The 20,218-nt window shown below is 39.2% G+C and overlaps 1 protein-coding gene across 6 annotated transcripts; it reads left to right on the top strand.

The window, feature by feature from the left end:
* Positions 1–9,855: 9,855 nt before the first annotated feature.
* Positions 9,856–19,080, top strand: CUNH6orf203 (chromosome unknown C6orf203 homolog). Of its 6 annotated transcripts, none has more exons than XM_015816891.2 (5): positions 9,856–9,923; positions 11,639–11,722; positions 12,757–13,201; positions 14,458–14,530; positions 17,373–19,079. In XM_015816891.2, exons 3-5 carry the CDS (start codon positions 12,765–12,767, stop codon positions 17,547–17,549), a joined length of 687 nt encoding a protein of 228 aa, XP_015672377.1. In that variant the 5' UTR covers positions 9,856–9,923; positions 11,639–11,722; positions 12,757–12,764; the 3' UTR covers positions 17,550–19,079. The 6 variants fall into 6 exon arrangements, with proteins under 6 accessions (XP_015672377.1, XP_015672375.1, XP_015672378.1 ...); XM_015816889.2 differs by having other exon boundaries at positions 9,856–9,927; XM_015816890.2 differs by lacking the exon at positions 9,856–9,923 and adding an exon at positions 10,028–10,156.
* Positions 19,081–20,218: the final 1,138 nt, after the last annotated feature.

Raw genomic sequence — 20,218 nt, 5'->3', positions numbered from 1 at the left:
GCATGTATGCCCTTCAGCTCAAGGCAAAACTGGTTTATGTTACAGCAAGCCTGGCTTCATACTCAGCCCAGTGTGCACTAAACCTGGATGACTTGGCGCTGTATCTTATTATAAGACCTCTCAAATATCTGTATGGTGATCTTCTGCCACCTGGTGGCCAAAATGTGGCATTAAGGTGGGGGTAAATAAGAGTGATCAATCTTTGTTGTCTGACAAGTCATAAAAATATGGCAAAACATAATGATGGATTTACTTTAGCCTTTTCTTAATTTCTATGTGAGTTCTTTGTTGGATAGAAGTTTCTGTATTATGGAGCCAAAGACTCATCAATGAGTTGTAATGAGGAAGACTAGTTTTCATAATGAAGATGTCTCAATAAGTGGACATCTTAATTTAATCAAAAATGTGGAATATTAGCTCCATCAATGAAGGGAAGCTATTATGTTTTAGTACATTTTGTCATGGGATGCTTAACTGGTAAAATAATGAAATGCAGTTGCAGAATGCATTTCCTTGATGAATTATTTGGTAAGGGAAAAAATTAATAAAACTCAGGCTATGGAAATTTTTCCTTCTCTTTACTTAGGCTATAGGAAAATGAGTATTTTCTGAAATTTACTAGTTCTCTTACTAAGCTGGACTCCTTTGTTGCAATAGGTCTGCTATAAACATGCCTAAATGAGAACAGAACTGCAAAACCAAGAGTGAGTGAGAATGGTAGTGTGCGTATAGAAGAGAAAACCTGAAATTTGTAGTTATTTTTTTAAAAAGCTAAATAGAAAAGACCTATTCATAACATACAAAAAAATAGATAAATAAAAAGAAATATCTGAAATTGGACATTGAAGTTGAAATGGAAATTGGAGATTGTTTGGAATGGATATATACAGGTAGTCCTCAATTTACGACAACTGAGCCCAAACTTTCTGTTGCTAAGAGAGACAGTTGTTGAGTGAATCTTGCCCCATTTTACAACATTTCTTGCCACAGTTGTTAAGTGAATCATTGCAGCTATTAAGTTAGCAACACAGTTGTTAAGCGAATCTGGCTTCCCCTTTGACTTTGATGAGTCAATTGCCAAGCATTTTAATTTTGATTATATGACCATGGAGATGCTAGAATGGTTGTGTGAAAAATGGTCCTAAGTCAATTTTTTTCAGTGCAGTTGTAACTCCAAATGGTCACTAAATGAACTGTTGTTAAGTCAAGGACTACCTGTATATAAATCTTTGGTTGAAATAAAATTAACTGAAATATAATCTTATGAATGTTATGCCTTTCCTGCTAAAAAAATTAAATATTGCAATCCCCCATGATTGCAAAAACTAAAATCAACAATCTTATTTAAATATGAATACCTGGGCTGTTCATAATAGTAATTTAGTAATAGTAACAATAGTAACAATAGAGTAATAATTAGATTTTTTTTTAAAGAAGCTGTGATGTTCCAAATGTTGTGGGATTTCAACTCTTCTTACCTGCATATTCAGCCAGACCCGTTAGATTCGGAGGCTGCAAAGTCAAGGAGTCCTGCAATAACCAGGAAACCTGGGCCTGCTCTAAAGTGTATTTTGCTGATATATCAGAGCACATGAGGGCACTTTGTGCCAGTTCAGATCAGCTTGGGATTTCTCCAACCTTACACATCGGCTGTGCCTGAGAGCTGAGTCAATGGATTGCTGGCTCAGCCTTATTTGGCCAAGCTGGTCTTATTGCTTGAGAGTGCATCTCTCTCTCTCTCTCTCTCTCTCTCTCTCTCTCTCTCTCTCTCTCTCTCTCTCTCTCTCTCTCTCTCTCTCTCTCTCTCCCCCCTCCCTCTCTCTCCCCCTCCCCCCTCCCCCTCCCCCCCTTTAAACTTCTTGGTGCCTCTTGATCAGCTGGAGGAAATACTGGGGCCAGCACATTGAGTTCTCTCTCAACATCCTGAAGTCAGCAGATGTGAGGTCCCCACAGATTGGCTTCAGGATTGTGGAGTGGGAATGACACAATGCACTCTTGTGCATAAGTGTTCTCAGCTTCAGTGCTTAGAATATAATTGATCAGATACACAGAACTAAGTTCACACATTGCACTGCACAATGGCTTGCTTCTACCGTGGTTGGTTTGAAAAGCCGACATGCCTTTTTGTATGTAATGTGAGACCATAAACCATGACAATGAGGGGCTAAACCAGAACTAAACCAAGGGTATCATTGTTGGATACACCATCCTCATTTACCACATTGTTTCTTTAATGGTACAAAAGAAAGGAGAGATCACCTGGTGTCCTACTTTCCATCTCTGTTCTGCCATTACTATGTATATAACAGAGTCAAAGCTGGAATAACCTCTTTGGGACTGTCCATGCTGATTAAATACAGGATTGAACTGCAGTGGCCCAGGAAAGTTCTCTGCCTTTTACTATATATTACCAGAGATATATAAATAATGCAAATTCTCGCTAAGCCCTTGCCATACAACTCTCCAGACTTAATGATCAATGAAACATACAACACTCCAGACTTAATGATTGTTGATAAGAAAGATAAAAAAAGTCTGGATAGTACCTGGAGAAAGTAGAATAGAAGAAAAGAACTGGAGAAAATCAAAATGTACAAAGAGCTGAAAACAGAAACAGTGTAACTGGCAAAAGAAAGCAAAGATGGCACCAATAGCAACAGGCTCCTTAAGTGCATTCCCAAAACAACTTGAATACCATCCACATTAACAAAATCACCATCAGCCAGTTGCAAAAGGCAGCTTTACATGGAACTGCTTATGTTAACCCCTTCAAACACCAACATCTGCCTATCCCAGGTTCTTGGGAAGAACTCGATAGGTGGATAAAATGCTAAAGTATTGGTGCCTTCAAGTCAATGTTGACTCCTGGTGGCTGCTTGGACAAGTCCCTGCAGTTTTCATGGCAAGATATCAGAAGTGGTTTGCCATTGCTTTCTTCTTAGAGCTGAGTGAGATTGGCTGGCCCAAGGCCACTCAGTTGGTTTTGTGCTAAAGCAGGACAAGGACTCCTGATCTCACATTTGCAGCCTGGTGCTTTAATCCAGGCATGTCAAACTCACGACATCACGTGACGTCGCGCGACGTATCAGAGCTTTTTTGCCATTGCCGGCAATGGGGTGGGCACAGCTCCGGTATGATGAAACTGGCCCACGGGCCGGCAGTTTGACACCCCTGCTTTAATCCCTACACTAAATTGGCTCTCAAACTGGAAATTACCTACAGAAGTTTTCCAACACTGATCTCCTGTGGTGTCAATTGGCTCTTCTTTCCTATTAATCATCTACTTGGTCCAGAGCTGCGCTTACTGCATTCTGTACTGGGGTAAATAAATGTTGCTTTCAAACTGAAAACACCACGAGTGCTGCTGTTAAAATGCCTCCTAAAATTAGCATACACACATCCCTTTTTCTCAGGGACAACTCTTTCTGCATTCATATGGAGATGTTGCCTGCAATCTTGATTTTATTCCTTGAGCACCTAGGTAAAGAAAACCTCACCCTGAAAAGTTAGAAAAAGGTTACAGAAAGAAGTGCTGCTAATTAGACGAAAGAACATCCTCTTCCAAGTCATAATGCAATTAATCAGAAGCAAAATGGGAATACAAACATAAGCAAATTCAAACTAATTAGCATTTGCTGATGGAACGTGTAGCTGTCACGGCGACTAAGGATATTAAACATAACTGGCATTTAATTTGATTGCTGTTTCTTTTTTCATTGCATTCGCCACCTGCTCAGTGTGAGTTGGATAAGCCCCCAGGGTAAGAGCCAAAGACAAGGCATCAAATGGGACAGACTTTCTGCAACACTAACAAAACACTGGCATTTACACTCACCACCTCCCTCTATTCATATACCCTTAATTCAGTACTTTTAAGACCAATAGGAGAAAGAGCACAGAGGGAAATGAGAATGTGCCAGCTGTTCTTGTAAGAATACAATTTCTGGAAAAGATCTGAGAAAAAAACATGTTGCTGAAACAGTCACCATACCCAGTCTAAGAGCTTAAGTGGTTAGGAAATGAAAAGAAGCTCAATCCACTTGTAAGAGAGAACAAACAGATCCCAAATATGAGGATTGGGAGGAATCCTGGATCAGGGTGATTTGGAGAAACCCTGTTGTCTCAGTGTCTTGGTTCTGGCATCAGTGCAAATGGCCAAACTGAGCTTCCACCAGGATATTGGGTGTCAAGAATCCCCGGAGATGCTAGATCAGCGGTCTTCAAACTTGGCCCTTTGATGACTTGTGGACTTCAGCTCACAGAATTCGTCAGCCAACTTGCCTGGCTGAGGAATTCTGGGAGTTGAAGTCCACAAGTCATCAAAGGGCCAAGTTTGAAGACCCCTCTGCTAGATGGTGCCCAGCTTTGGAGAAGGCAGATGTGGAGATGTGACTCCAGCAAGGCAAAGTCACAAGAGATCCCCCAAGGCTGTGCTAAAGCCAAGATTCTGCAAGGAATTCCCAGCATTGTAGTTCAAAATATTCAAAGGCCACCAGGTTAGAGAAAATTATTCTAGTATCACGGAAGAAGAAAATTATTATCTTTTAGGAAAGTTATTAAATAGCTATTCATCATTTTAAAAGTTTTTAAAAATTTACTATTTTTTCTTTGCTTTCTTTTACGTGTTTATTATTTGGTATTTTAATTTTGTTAAACTTTTGTCCATCTACTTTTGCTCTTATTACCTTGGGTGTGTACATGTATGTGTATGTATGTATATATACACACCAATACACATACCAAGTAACAATACGATGGAGATTTCAATATCAAATAATTTAGCTGAAGACCAAAATCTGAAACAAAGACCTTGATGTATGTCACATATTCTTTCATCTCTTCCTAATGCTATTTTTACCTTTGAATGGAAAAAAAAACAAATAATTACAAAGGTCATAACACTAATAGCCTAAACTGTAATTAATATTGACTGAATATAAACTTGTTTGTTTATTTCTAATACTTCAAGGGAGTGTTCTCAACCTTAACAATTTGAAGATTTGTGGACTTCAACTCCAGAATTCCTCAACCAGCATGCTGTCAGCAGGATTTGCTTTCTTGCAGCTTAATTTAATTAGTCTATGTTCTAAACCAGGTGTGTCAAACTGCCGGCCTGTGGCCCGGTGGCATCATGTGGAGGCCGCGCCCACCCCAGCTCCAGCATTGCAAAAGAAGTCGCGATACGTCACGTGACGCGGCGAGTTTGACACCAGTGTTCTAAACTCTGAAGTGATATAAAAAAGGACTATGACTGGTTCTCTGGATGATAAGACACTCATGTTAGAAACTACTACAGATAGTCTTTGACTTACAACAGATTACTTAGCAACCATTTGAAGTTACACGGGACCACTAAAAATGTACTTACAGCCAGATTCTGAAGTTCTAATGGCAAGGCCTCCCTCTCATGGTTTGGGTGCTCAGCAACTGGCCCACATTTATGGTTGTTAGCAATGACCCATGGTCACATAACTGCAATTTATGATCTTTTTGCCAAAAACTGGTTTTTACTTCCGGTTTTTGGCAAATCTGCCTCACAGCAAACAATGGATTCCCTTAATGACTGTGGCATTTACTTTATGACTCAAGGTGGTTGTTTTACAACCATAACATTCACTTAACTATCATCACAAAAAAGGTCATAAAACTGGGTCCAGTCACGATGACCCGCTTTATGACCATCAGAACCGGTCCCTGGTGCCCAAAAGGTTGGGGATCTCTATTGTAGACAACGTTGAGGTTGTAATGCTGCAATGTAAGCATCATGCTCTGCAAACGCTTGGGAGCGCACAAAACGGGCTTCTTGAATATGGCTATTAGGGGCTTGTGATCAGTTTCAGCTGTGATTGTATCCCGGCAATAAAGATAATGATAGAAAAGCTGTCAGGCAAATACAATAGTTAAACATTCCTTTTCGATTTGAGCGTAATTTAACTTAGCAGATGATAGAGCCCTGGACACATATGCAACTGGCTGATCTTCTTGCAATAGGCAACATCCTAGGCCATTTTTGCTTGAGTCACTTTGAATTGTAACAGGCTTTGTGACATAGTATTTCAACACCGGAGCAACAGTGACCAAGCATTTTATCTCCTTTATTGCCTGGTCGTGATTGGGAAGCCAGTGCCAAACTGCATCTTTGTCCAGCAGACATCTCAAGGCTAACACACTTCAGACAAGTGCGGCAGGAATTTTGCTAAGTATGTGACAAAAGCGATAAATCTCTGCACCGATTTGGCACTGGCAGGCAGCAGCAGGTCCACAATAGCTCTAATTTTATCTGGGTCAGCTTTTAAGCCTTGTAAGGACAGGATATGTCCATAGAAACGGACGTCTTGCACCTTGAACTGCAATTTGTTTGCACTGAGCCTCAGCATCACCTGCCTACACTGGTCTAGTAGTGCTATTGGCTTCTCATCATGGTCATGCTCAGCTTCTTCATCTGTATCACCACAGCCAACTATGAGAATGTCAATTGCACTGAGCCCACTCAAAAGTTCATGCTGTTTTCATTGATACACCTCTGGTGCTACAGAGGTAGTTTGAGCCATCTCTTTCTGCCCCAAGGAGTCCAGAATGTGGTCATGTAGCTACTCTTTTCATCCAGTTTGCACTGTAAAAAGGCATCTCTGGCGTCAACAAGCATGAAAACCCATGCTGCGAGTAGTTTGTGCAAAATGTCATCAAGTGTTGGCATTAGGTAGTGTGACCGTTTCAGGGCCAAATTCAGAAACTTGGGATCAGTGCTGATTCTGATCTTCTCAGCTTCGTAATAACAACCATGTTGCTTATGCAATCGGTAGGCTGAAATACTCAAGTAATATGTCCTTCAGCTTCATATTTGCACAGTTGCGCTTTGACTTGCAGCTTAATGTCTATTGCCACATTGCGTGGGGCACATTGTACTGGTGACATGGCAGGATCAAGTTCAAAGTGAACCTCTCCTGGAACAGATATTATGGGGCCCTCAAACACCTCATTGTAGACTTGGAGGATTTGCTATTTTATCAGTGGCCTTGCCAAGGATTTTGAGGGGCGAATCTTAGTTTCCAAATGTATATCTTTCATCTATGACATTTGTAGAGGGTCTGAAAAAGACTTCTAAGGCATCTAGGATGGCTTTAGTATCACTTTTTTGCTCCTTTGTAAGGGTTGTAAACATGGAGGCATTTGCTCCCCATCAGCTTCCTTAGTGTGGCTGCTGGCATTGCTGCAGGCTTGTCATTTAAGCCTGTGGCTAGGGAGTAATCCTCAAACTCTGCTCTGAAGTTGTCCCAGTTACTGCTGCAATCTCCACTCAGCCTCATTGTCTCAGGCAGTGGTATGCTGTTAGCAGCTGCCAAGATGCTGATTTTCTGGCTTCAAATGCTCGGCTTCCAGGACAGGACCGCAAGTGCTAGATTGGCATGCATCAAATGTGTAGAGACAATGCAGATTCAGATGCTTCTGACACCATATTTCATGTGGAGTAAGTAAATACAATACAAGCCATCACTGTGCAGATGCCACCTTCTTAGAATGAGAATACAACAGGAATAGGAAAATGCATCAGAGGAACAATAAAGATGAATCATAGCATAGCAATGTGATACAGGAAACAAATACAATTGAGATGAATGATAGAGCTGCATATAAGGTAAACATAATACCTGTAACACTAGTCTCTTTCCAATCCCCCCTTAACTATTACAGCTTAAAGGACAAATATATATTTTATTCACCTCAATGCCTCTTTTAGATTTTTAAAGGTTCTTTCCCTCCACCACCACAAACAACAAACCATCCAACAATAACCTTCACAGATGAGTTCAAAGGAAGGGACCATTATCCCAAAGTCAAGCAAACAAACAATGAAACCAAAATTCATTCTGAAAACTATATAACTATGACAGGTATTTAAAAATCTAACTCTTCATTGCCAATATATGTACTAGACCATAAAAAACATTCATGAGTCACAGTGGTGAAATTACTGCTCCCACTTTAATTTAATGTGAGCAGTTTTAATAAGTGGAACACTCAGTTAATGCAAATTGATTTTTGTCTTCGCTAAGTATTTCAGGGGAGAAGTTTGATGGTGGTTTGGAAGTTAATATCACACATTGCCTTGTATAATTAAACAGCAACCAAACAAGCAAACCTATGACAGTCAATAATAATTATGAATTTCTATGAGAACAAAAAAAGTTTCTGCTTGACAACACAGAGGTTTTTTCTTTCTTTCAGGACTTAACAGGGAGCATGTGCTGAGCTGTACAATTTTATGCCCTTGGCAAAGCAGGACACAAGCTATAAGGCTGGGGCTGACTCAACATTTCTGCATGAAGCATGGACAGTGAAAATTTCCCTCTCCCACTCAGTACTTAAAAGATACTAGGTTAGGAAGCTAGACTGTTCTTCAGCATGGTAAGGCCATCAGCCCTTCAAAGTAGGCCAGGTCAGGAAACAGACACCATACTGCAACTGTATTTTATTGTTAAGAGGGCATAATAAGAGAATTTTGAAATCCGGTCAGTGTCTCTCTCCCTTCTTCTTAGTTCAAAGACACTAAGAGGGGGACAATCTTGAGTTTCTTTCTCACCTGCTCAAACTGATGTTTGTCTGTTGTTGCATTCCTTCAAGGTTAATGTCCATATTCTTCTACACTATCACTCCTCTACACTAGCACATACTCTTCCAGTACTTATCTACTGCATCTTAACACTTGCTAACAAATGGTGGGGAACCATACAGCAACAACAATAAACTAAATGAAAACTGCACACCTGACAAATTGAAGAAGAGATATTCAGAAATTTCTAGTGGAGCTGTAAGGAATTCTGTTTCCTGGGGGTATCCAATTCAGATAATGCAGACTTAACACTTGGAGACATGAGGCCTAATGGCAAAGGAACACGGAAAACCTCTTTCCTAGAAGATACAGTACAACATAGGGGAAGCTGGCACTCATATGATATCTTTGATTGCCTTCAGAATAAGAAAGGCATTTCCACATTAAGATGGAGTGGCTGACAATTTGTGGGAGAGGGACTAAGGAAGGGACATCATTCTTATACATTTTTCATGTGTCCAGCTGACTAGATTTAGAAGACTGCTGGCCTAGACAAGAAATATTGGCTGTCCTAGAGGCACATAGGTTTTTCTATTATTATTGGTTGCAAAAAGAAAGTGGAAATGGCTTGCAAGAACAGATGTGGTTTTGCAGTTAAACTATTGGACTATGATGGTGTGATGCAGGTTCAGATCCCTGCTTTACCTACCTCACAAGACTGCAGGGAGGCCAGAACAGTAATGGAAATAAATATATGCTGGATTGTGTTTCTGAGATTATGAATGGGATTTGCAATAGTAATCTATAATTATGTTTCTTCTATGATGAAAACGTTTTTATCCAGCAGGGCCATACTGAGGGAAATGCTATCCGTCTTATCTTATAAATGTATTCATTGTAGTTGTTGCTTTGAGTGGTTTTGTGTTGGAAATCTCTAACATCACAATTTCAAATCAGTATCTTTCCAGAGGAAAGTTCACAAACCGAGAAGGGAGAAACGCGCCCTACTCCGGGAGTTCAATATGCGCCACTGCAAAATAGGTGCAACTGTGGCATCTTTCCGAGGTCGTCCCGACTTTCTGAAGCCCATCCAGTTATAAACTGAGACCAATCTCTCAGATTGGATCGCCCACAGCCGCCGGCTTGGCTCTTCTGCGCCTCCGGAGGAACCGCCAACAGAAACCCAGAGAACTTCGGCCCACAGCCGCCAGGTCCTCCGAGGCCCTTCTTTCCAGCAGGGGACGCTGTTGCCTCCGACAAAAACTTGGCTCCGCCTCGGCCGCTGCCCTTTGATCCCTGCGGAAAAGCTGGGAAAGGACGAGCTCGGAACGGGGCCGCGCGGCGGGCTTTGGGTTGCAAGCGCCGGGCGAAGGCAGGTAGTGTGGCACGCGGGGTCATAGAGCGGCCAGGCCGGCGGGCGCTGCTCGGCCCCGGGCGAAGAACCAGCGCTTTCCGGTTCCCTCTACCTTCTGGGCGAAGGGAGGCCGGAATCGGACGCAGGCCCGCTAGGCAACCGGGCAGAGGGCGGGGGTTACACGCGCGGTGCTAGATCTGCTGCGGAAGGTTTACAGTCGGGATTGTAGCGCGGTTTTAACCGTATTTACGGTAGGGTTCCCTTGAATTCGACCTTGGCGCTTGTCATTGCCCTCTGCGAAGTTTATTCACACACACCAAACCAGGGGCGTTTGATCTCCGTGGCATTTGTGGTTCGATCCTTTGTAAGATCAGGGGATGAAAAAAAATTAGGAGTGCGGCTGTGACCTATTAATTCGTCTGCCGTCCAAGTAATACCAACGATTGCTTGAAATAGTTGGTCTCTTGTACACGTTTCTTGTTATGGGTGGACTGTATTCTGCAGGTCATATTGTGCGAGACGTTAACAAGTCAATTCAGTCAGTACAGTATTGTATTAATTTAAGGAAAATTAGACTACCCTGAGGGTTGTGTGAATACTTCTATGCTGCTTTTAGAGTTCCGTGTAATCGCTGATGTTTAGAGCTAGGTAGAAACTTGCTTGCAGTCCACAGCATAAAGTTACAAGCTGAAAACTAAATGGACTTGCTTCTGCTGGGAGGCCTACTGCCTACGCGTTTGATCTTTAACCATCTTGGCTTATTTGCAATAACAAATAAGGGATTGGCTAGGTAGAATATAGAGCTTATGTTTCCATGATGAATTGAGACCCCTAATTTTAAGGTTGGTCCTTGTTTGCCCATTTCTGAAAAAGCCCTCTCTGGATCCAGGGGATTAGTACTGACCATAATACTTCTGTTTTGGGTAAAGTGCTGGAGAAGGTAATATTTGTACAGTTCAGATTTTCTTGGAGAACACTAATTTTGTTGATCCTTTCTGATAAAGGATTTAGGATTGGTTTTAGGACAGAATGAGTTTTGGTCTTGGAAAATAGCTTGCATCACTGTGCTTGTACATTCTGTGGGTGTCACAGAGGACTAATTTTCCCCAATGCTATTTATATATAATGATGATCATCATCAGGTGTTTGGGGTGAAATGTCATCAGATGTTAAAGACATGCTGATTACTTCATGACACCTAAATCAAGAGAGAACAGGCAAATTTAGAAGGAGTATCTAGATTCTGTTACAGGATAGATGGGCGCCAGTGAATTGAAGTGGAATTCCCTCAGGACAGCTCATGAATCAAATTTCAAGGAATGGGAATTAGTGAATCTGCCTTGAGTGGAATTTGATCCCACTTCTTCAGATTTTTATTATTTGGACTAGGGTGGGGATTCAAGAGTTTGAAAACTTACAATAGTTTCAGATGTTTCTGGAATAGTAATTGATATTGGAGGACCAACTGACCTTTTAAGGAACACCTTAACGAAATATCTTGCTGCATTGACAAATATCTTTCCTGCATGTGGAAACCTACCTGCTCTTGTTCACACTCTGGTAGCCTCATGTTTAGATAAGTGGGAGGTCTGGCTATGCACACATTGCATCTTTATTGGAGCAACTGACTGGCTACCAATTAACTACCATACCAATCTTGTGTTTGACAAAGAGTGCCCTTGAAAACTTGGGAGCAGGATATCTAACAGTCTGCTTTTACCTTTATCTGGCAGGTTGGTTACTAAGGTGAACAGAGGCAGTCCTGTTGTGCATCCAGTACCACAACTGACCTACTGTTATTTTGCTGTTATTCATAGGTGGGCATTCTTTCTAGTGAAAGCCTTGGGATTTTTTTTTCATCCATTTCCAATCTTTTATACTTCTTTATTATAATTTATTTAAATTATTTGATTGTAAACTGCTTTAAATTGCCTGCCCAAGAAGAAATAAACTATTAAATAAATAATGTGTAGTTTGGGCTTTTTTTCCTAAGAAAGTTTGAACAGTCGAAGCAGGATGTCACACTGCAGGGCTATGCTTCATTTCAAAATGTAACTCTCTTGAGAAAAAAAACAATGAAGATTTCACTGAGGTCTTCACGCTGAACCCATTTTTCAGAATATGCTTCATCACGGTAGACTCAAATCAATCTTTGTTACAGTCATAGCCCAGCATAACAGTAGATTCATGGATAAAGCAATAGATTTCTCCCACTAGTCTTCAATGCCTTGTTTATGAATAGTGTTTGTGGACAGATCATGAAAAGGATACTTATTTGCTGGTAAGTTAATGTAAGCCACTGAATTATTGTGAATGCAGTAATACAGAATTTAGGATGATGATTTTGTGGGCATTGTAGATTTTTAGGATATCAGTAGCACCTGTTGATATTATGTTGCCTAACCCTGCATAGGAAAGCCAAAGAACAAAGGTCTTTAATTATTTGGATTGTGGGTAGATGATTTTTATGTCTAAGATTATAACCCAGTCCCTGGCATTTAAAAACAAATTCACATCACAAGGTCAGACATTTGTATTCAGAAATAAATTGAATGAATTCAGTGCAACGTTCTTTAATGTGTTCGGAATTTTGTGGATCCCATACCTTCCTATATTGCTTGTTGCTTTAGAACAGGGGTCTTCAAACTTGGCTCTTTTATGACTTGTGGACTTTAACTCCCAGAATTCCTCAGCCAGGCACGCTGGCTGAGGAATTCTGGGAGTTGAAGTCCACAAGTCATAAAAGGGCCAAGTTTGAAGACACCTGCTTTACAATGTGTAAGACGTTGCATTGTTCATTTTGTAAAATTTCTAACTTGCAGCGGCCTAACTGTTTAATTCTTTGTTCCAGGGTATGCTATGACAGGGTATAAATTGCTTCTTGGCGCATTTAGAAATCTAAATGTCTGGCTTGGACTTCTGGTCAAATCTCCTCACAAACTCCGCTCTCCCTGGAGGACCTTTCTTTGTGCTACAAGCCAGCATCCCAGAACAGCAATTCTCCCCAAACATTTCTGTGTTTCTCCCATTCAACAGCATGTATTTTTAGTACCATGGTCAAAAAGTGTGTCAGGGATTTCGGTCCGACACAAAAGTAACAAAAGCTCACATAAAAATGTGAAAAAAACTGTGGAAGAAGACTTGGAGGAGGAAGACACTGTTGAAGAGATAACTGATTCAGAAGATGAGTTTGAAGATGATCCCAGCATAGTGAAGAATTACAAAGAGCTTGAGAAAGTAGTGCAGTCTTTCCGCTTTGATGTAATCTTGAAATCTGGTTTAGATATTGCAAGAAAGTAAGTCTAAAAGTTTAAAATCACCTGTAAGTAAAGAGATTACAAGGTATAGCTAATGATACTTCGTTTAACGTTGCTAAGTGCAAGCTAGTTAAAGGTTTCCCTCTTAGGAAGACTATTAACATACAATTAATATATTGGTTTTGCTAATACTAGTATGTTAAAGATAGTATTCTTCATAAGCCTTCCCCAATCCGGTGCTGGTTGTAACAGCATCTGGAAAGCATTAAGTTGGGAAGGACATTTAAAATGACTTTTGTAGCTTGTGATTAAAATCCCTATGAAAACAGACTGGTCAGTTAAATACTGTAAAATTGGCTATTAAAAAAATAAAGACAACTATTAGCATCAGCTGATAGTCATTAAAAAAAACAAAATAGCTCTTAATGAGACTACTTTTCCAACTTAATTTGCAGTCCGTTGGCCATTCCTTTAATTAAAGCTTCCAGATGCCATGATATGCATGCACGTTTCTTGCTTAGACTTTGTCATTTGTTTCAGGGTTTTGTGTATTTAAATATACATAGTAAAAAGCTTTGAATGAAGAGCAGAAAGATTAGGCATGTGTTTATCAACCATTGTTATTTTACTTGCAGAATGTAGCAAACCAGATTTAAGTAGAAATTGTTCTTGATTTTTGATCACAGACCAACAGTTTCTACAAATGATCAGTTGCTCACATGATAAGATTGGCATTTCCATCTGAAAGCTGTTTTTTTTAATGTATACTGCTCCCAAAAATAAAGGGAACGCAAACTCCTTCAGTTCCATGTTAAAATGTTCCCTTTATTTTTTTGAGCAGTGAAATGTTCCTTTCAAGAAAACCTGAATGAGCTTAATAGGATTTGCTTCACCAAAAGTACGCATAGGATTACAGCCTTATTTAGCTTTAAGAAATGCAACATTGATTTTCTTTCTGTAAAAGGTGACTACAGTATAGCTGCAGGTCCGTACATAGTGAATCAGTTGCACTAGAGCAGAGAAATGCTAAAGGGAAATGTTATAATTTATGTTAATTGATATGATTTAACACAGTGTTTCTCAACCTTGGCAACTTTAAGATGCGTGGACTTCAAACTCCCAGAATTTTGGGAATTGAAGTCCACACATTTTTAAAAGTTGCCAAGGTTGAGTCACAGATGTAGCTATCTATATACATACGTTGTAGCGGTAGAACAGGTTATTCTTAGTATTTATTTTTGTAAAAAATATAGCAAGAATATTAAATATAAAAATGGGTTCTTTTTGTTTTAAAGCAAAGTGGAAGATGCATTCTACAATGGTGAGCTTAGACTGAATGGAGAAAAATTGTGGAAGAAAAGCAGATCGGTAAGACTCTTTGAAATTCACGGTATAACCTAAACTAACATGAGAAATCAGGGGTTAAGATTTAATTCTCACTATTACATAGTGAAACAGGATCACATCACTACATAAAAGACATTTTTCTTTGCAGCATTGGGACCCAAGATTTTTTGGCCATTTGCTTATTTTTATTTCTAGAACTATTTACATATTGATAACCAGCTTATTAAAATAACAGTTGCATGTTGTATTATACAACCAATATCATATTTCAAAAACATTGAGCTCGTTCAGTGTATCTCTTAGACCTAATTTAATGTCAGATGAACTGGAGTAAGTTCATCTAAAGTTTGGGGCATGCAACACTTCTCATTCTTCCTCCATCCTTTATTTCACTTTCAAAAAAATTCTGGCTTGTTAATTTGATCATTGTGTTAAACTAGAACTCTGTTTTAATTGTAAGTAAGGAAGAAGGTTAATACTATTATTTTGTTGGGGTTTTTTGAGGGGGGCGGGCTTCTGCAGATATCTGGATGGCAATGTTGATAAGATTGCTTAACATTATGTGCAAATTGGAAATTCTGGCTTGTTTCTCTATTAGTCCTGTCCAAGTCATGGCTTGGTGTGCTTTTGATCAATAAACCAGTTTTTAGTGTACTGATAGTTAAAATCCAAAGGGGAATTTAGCATGCACCCACATTCTACTTTTTTCTTTATTGAGCCAGAATTCTGGCTTACTTAACTAAATCTGAACAAAGGCAGTATGGTTTAAAGCAGACTTTCATCAGATTCAAAGTGAGCCACTTTCAACCACAAGATTGTTCAAATAAACAGATTATATCTGAAGCTATAATTTCTGGTTTGCGTGGATCAAGAATTCAGGATTTTTTTTTAAAAAAAAAGTAGAGTTAACTGAGTAAAAAGAGGATAAGGGAGAATGTGCAAATATATGATTTCTCTTGAACTTGTGCAGATAATTTATACCATAGTTTAGTGTTGTACAAGTAGGTCTCAATTAGTGTGGTTAATCAATTCTATGAAATGGTTGTACTATTTGAATTCACATGTTTTTAAAGTGAGGTTCCTATGGAAGATAGGGTAATTGGTTATAGTTTGGTGGAAATGGGCCACTGAAATTTTTGAACATATATTCTAATATGATCATTAACGAAATAATGTATAACAATAAAAGAGGATAAACCCACTAGCTATCTCCTATATCCTGCTATAGTTCTTCAAAAAGAGCCTCTTCTGTTTTGAGCTTTCCTTGAATGGAATTTCCCTTTTCTCCATTTTACACAAATGATGATTAGTGTCTAATCAACTGCACATGCACTAATCCCAACCGTGCACACACCACCTCACACTAACAACCCTAGCTTGCATTAAACACAATCTGGTATCAATTTATAAACCATACTAAATGAAAATCACATTCAAATTTGTACTAATCATAACCTATCAGTATTCAAACCCTGCCAGGAGTAACAGTAGATAGTGTAATCAAGGCAAGTGAAGCCATGTAGAGCACAGCTTGCTTGCTTGCTTGCTTGCTTGCTTGCTTGCTTGCTTGCTTGCTTGCTTACTTACTTACTTACTTACTTATTTATTTATTTCAGCTATGTTAGCAGCATTGGTCTTAGGAGGCATCTGTATTATTTTCTGAGTAACAGAGTAATGTGTTAACTGTCTGGGTCCATGAGCTTTCTCTCTGACTTCCTTGAAAGAGGAGGACCTGGCTATGGGTCTTATGCCTTCATCACCATTTGTAGACTTCTACAGTGGGCTATACAAGAGATTGCTGCCTTTATAGGCATCTTCTTATTGCCAATGAGCCATCTCAGTGCAAGTTCTCTGGAACAGCCTGTCCCTACTACTGAGACTGGTTCTCTCACTGATGGCCTCCCAGAAGTTGGAGAAAATGTTTGCTTTGGACATTGTTGGTTCACCATTGGCACGTTTTTCTTCTTCTGTATATGAGTATATGATCATTGTTATTTTGAGGGAGAGGGAGGGGTCGAAGTATATTGTATTGTCCATTAGGGGCTGTAGCAAATTTTAATATAAACATTTTATTATTTGTAGCTATAAATTGTCATAGATCTGGTAGATTCAGCACATAGAAATTCAGTTAGTAACAGCAACAACAATTTAACCATAGAATAATTTGATTCTTAAAATCCTCCAGCGATGGAACACCCACAACCCCAGGAAGCAAGTTGTTTGGTTGATTAATTGTTCTGTCAGGAAATTTTTCTTTTATTCCAGGTTGCTTCTCTTTTTGTCCTGCCCTCAGGTGCTTTGGAGAATAACATGACCCCCTTTTCTCTGTGACAATTCCTCCAGTACTGGAAGACAGCTATCATGTCATCCCTAACCCTTTTCTTTGTTAGGTTAAACACACCTAGTTCCCTTAACTGATCCTTCATCATTTTTGTTGCTCTTCTCTGCACTCTTTTCTCGAGTCACAGCATCTTTTTTGGATCTTAGTGATCAAAATTGGATACAGTAGTCCAAGTGGGGACTCACGAGTACAGTAAATGATTTATGGTGTTGTGTCATATTACTGCTGTAGCTTCTTTATTGTGATTCTAAGTTTCATGGATTAGAAATGTCTGATTATGGGTTTACAACTTTTTTTCTTATACATGCATACATTCTTAAGGCACCACAACATCCTCGAATCATAGAATTTATACCACAAAAAAGTACACCTATTAAGCAGTCAACTTGGCAGCTTTGCTTCAAGCTTCAAAATGGTGGGAATGAAAGCAGTCAAATCAATGTCAGGCAGGTTATTCATATAGTTGCTCAAGGAAAAAAAACACGGTAATTTTTTCTCTTCCCCTCCCTTTTTTTTCTTCAGGTAAAGGTTGGCGATACATTGGATCTCATTCTTGGAGAAGACAAAGAAACAGAAACAGCCGTAGTTATGCGAGTTGTTTTAAGGAAAGCATCTGAGAAGAATGAGAATGATAAATATAAAGTGGTGTTGAGACGATGGAAGAACTTAAAGGTGCCCAAGCAGGATGTATTGAAGTGAATAAATGAATTGCATGTTGTGATTGATTTCCTGTGAGCAATCACATTTATTGTATAATATATATATTTTGTTAAACAAAGTTTTTTTAAAAGGTTATGAGATGGCATGCCACTTTCCTTACTATAAACATTACTATTTCTGTTTGTTCCATGACTTTCCAAGTTTGCTGTTTTCATTTCAGAAGGGAAAAAAAAATATTGTTCCTGTGAGAAATAATAAAAGACAAGCCTGATCTTAAATTGTCGTGGCTGTTGCTTAACCACATGACTCAGAAACTCAAATGCTAATCTTAAGGGGAAAAATTACTTTTAGAATATTTTTGTGACTTGCAATATCACTAGCTATTTACATCAAAAAGGAAAATATCAAGATAGATTAGTAGTATGTTCTCATTTCCAGGAATGAAAACTGAAATAAGTCATTTCTATTTGCTTTCCTCTTCATCCAGAGGTGGCAGTGTGGAACGTAGGTAAATCTGCTGGCCACTGTATTTTCACTTGTATAAAGCAGAGTTCCTTCATGCAGAAGGTGGTTATAAAAATAGAGGGGGTACTGTTAAAAGTTGACTCAGGTTTATCAGGAAAACAACTGTGCTACTTGACTGGATAACAATTAGAAAGAGATGGCCATATATTTCTCACTTGAAAACCCAACGAGAGTATAAAGCTCTAAAATAGAAATAGATGGAGTTACTCTGTTTACTTCAGTGTGCAGTGCAAGTCTGCATATTTAGTCTTCCGTGGACTTTATGGCAACTCAAGTGCTCATTAGAATAGACATGAGGCCCTGAATCAAAGTTTATATCTCTGATTTTAATTTAACTCACTGCAGCAAAGTACATTTCTTTTCTTTAATGAAGGCACCTTTAAAACCACCCTGCTTCTTGTTCAGCTGACGGAAGATTTTGGCTGGATTTCATCCGTATTATGGCTCATCTATTAAAGAGATATTCTACATTCATAAATTGTGAGGGCATACCAGCTAGCTAAGGAAATGCTTAAAAAAAAAGAGAAAATGTAAAAAGTAATAATTTTTATCAAAGCTTTTGTGAGCCAAAAAAGCTCACAAGTTTCCAAGTGAGAAGTGTTAGATATCTCCCTGAGTCTCTTGTTTTATAATGGTATATTTGTGAATTAAAAACCTATGTTACCGTATTAAAATGAAATCATGTTTATAGTAGCTCAATAAATTTCATATAAGAAATTGTATAAATGCATTTTGTACATTTTGTACACTCTTCAAGGATATGCTGATCATTAGAAGCTAAAATGTTTCCAAAATGATACTGAACACAGAAATAATTTTGTGTTGTAGTTTCCCTGGTATCTATTTTAGCAATAAGATAACAGAAGCACATTTATTTTATTGCAGTAATATGTGGGAGGGGGGGAATTGCAGGAAGATTGAAAACAACCCTGGCAGGAAAAAACAAAAAGGAAATAAAGTGTGGATTTACACCATATGGAAATGATGCTTTGTTTGGAATTCAGAAACAATATGCGTCCTGTAGACTCTGCCACAACTTTTCGGCTGTTTCATAGTTCAGTAGAACCGAAAACCTGATACATGATTTTTGCCATGTTCAGGTGAGCAACAAAAACTGCTGTTTCTAAATTGAGGGATATAAAATGAATGCCTCTACATAAATGTATATGTTTTAGTTCAGATTAACGTTTATTTACTTATTATAAATCATTTCTTCTTTACTCTCCAAGAGTGGTACATTCAGCTAACAAATACAGCATATTAGGAAAGCTATTTGAGAGAAAAAGCTGAACTCACCCCTGGCTCTGAGACCAAGAAAAAGTAGTGTTGTGGTACTACCACATTAAACTAAGCTAGGATTCTCAGGGGCCAGTACAGCAGAAGAAACCTTCATAAGGCAGTTGAGAAACAGAAAAAGATACAGATTTGCAATTATCACCTGTTTTACTTGAAGCCAGTACGAATTTTAAAGCCAACAGATAAGACTAAAAGTGGAGAGAAATTTGGTAGAAAGTTAGGAAAGGAAATGTTCTAACCAATCCATCTCTCTCCTCACAATTCCATTTACCCCTTCATTTTTAATTCAGTAAAAATCCATTGTCTTTGGAACAGAAAAAAACAAAAACATTTTTTTAAAGTGACATGCGCTACATATTAAGATCCAAGTAACGTATGTTTAAAAAATGGATAAATAGAAATGTGTCACACACAATAATTGTATCAACACCTCACTGCCACAACAAACTGGGTTGTGCAGCAGTTTCAATTAGAAGGCAAAACGATGCTCAGAGTGTTCAGCTGCAAAAAGTAGGTCTGCCTGCAAATGCTTCAGGGAATGATGCCTTTTACTGGAATGGCACACAGCTGTCCTCCTATCCTGTTGCATGATCCTAGGAAAAAATAATTCTGATTTAGGGAGTTGCAGGCATGCGCTCTGGCTTGTGTTCCTGTGTGCTCTAAAGCAGTGGTTCTCAACCTTTTTAATGCCGCGACCCCAACCGGTCATAAGTCGAGGACTAAACCGGTCGTAAGTCGAGGACTACCCAACCGGTTGTAAGTCGAGGACTTTCCCTGCCCAGGAGCGCCGCGCATGCGTGGTTCCGCCCCCTGCGCCGGCCGAGGCGTAGCTGGCAAGCGGCAAAGACGGAGCAGGCCGACCACCAGCTGGCCCAGCCCAAGGGAGG

This window comes from Protobothrops mucrosquamatus, unplaced genomic scaffold, assembly GCF_001527695.2.
Source record: "Protobothrops mucrosquamatus isolate PMUCROS unplaced genomic scaffold, P.Mucros_1.0 scaffold518, whole genome shotgun sequence".
Taxonomy (NCBI): Eukaryota; Metazoa; Chordata; class Lepidosauria; order Squamata; family Viperidae; genus Protobothrops; species Protobothrops mucrosquamatus.
Note: the sequence above shows the minus strand (reverse complement) of the source record. Positions and strands in the feature narration are given on the sequence as shown.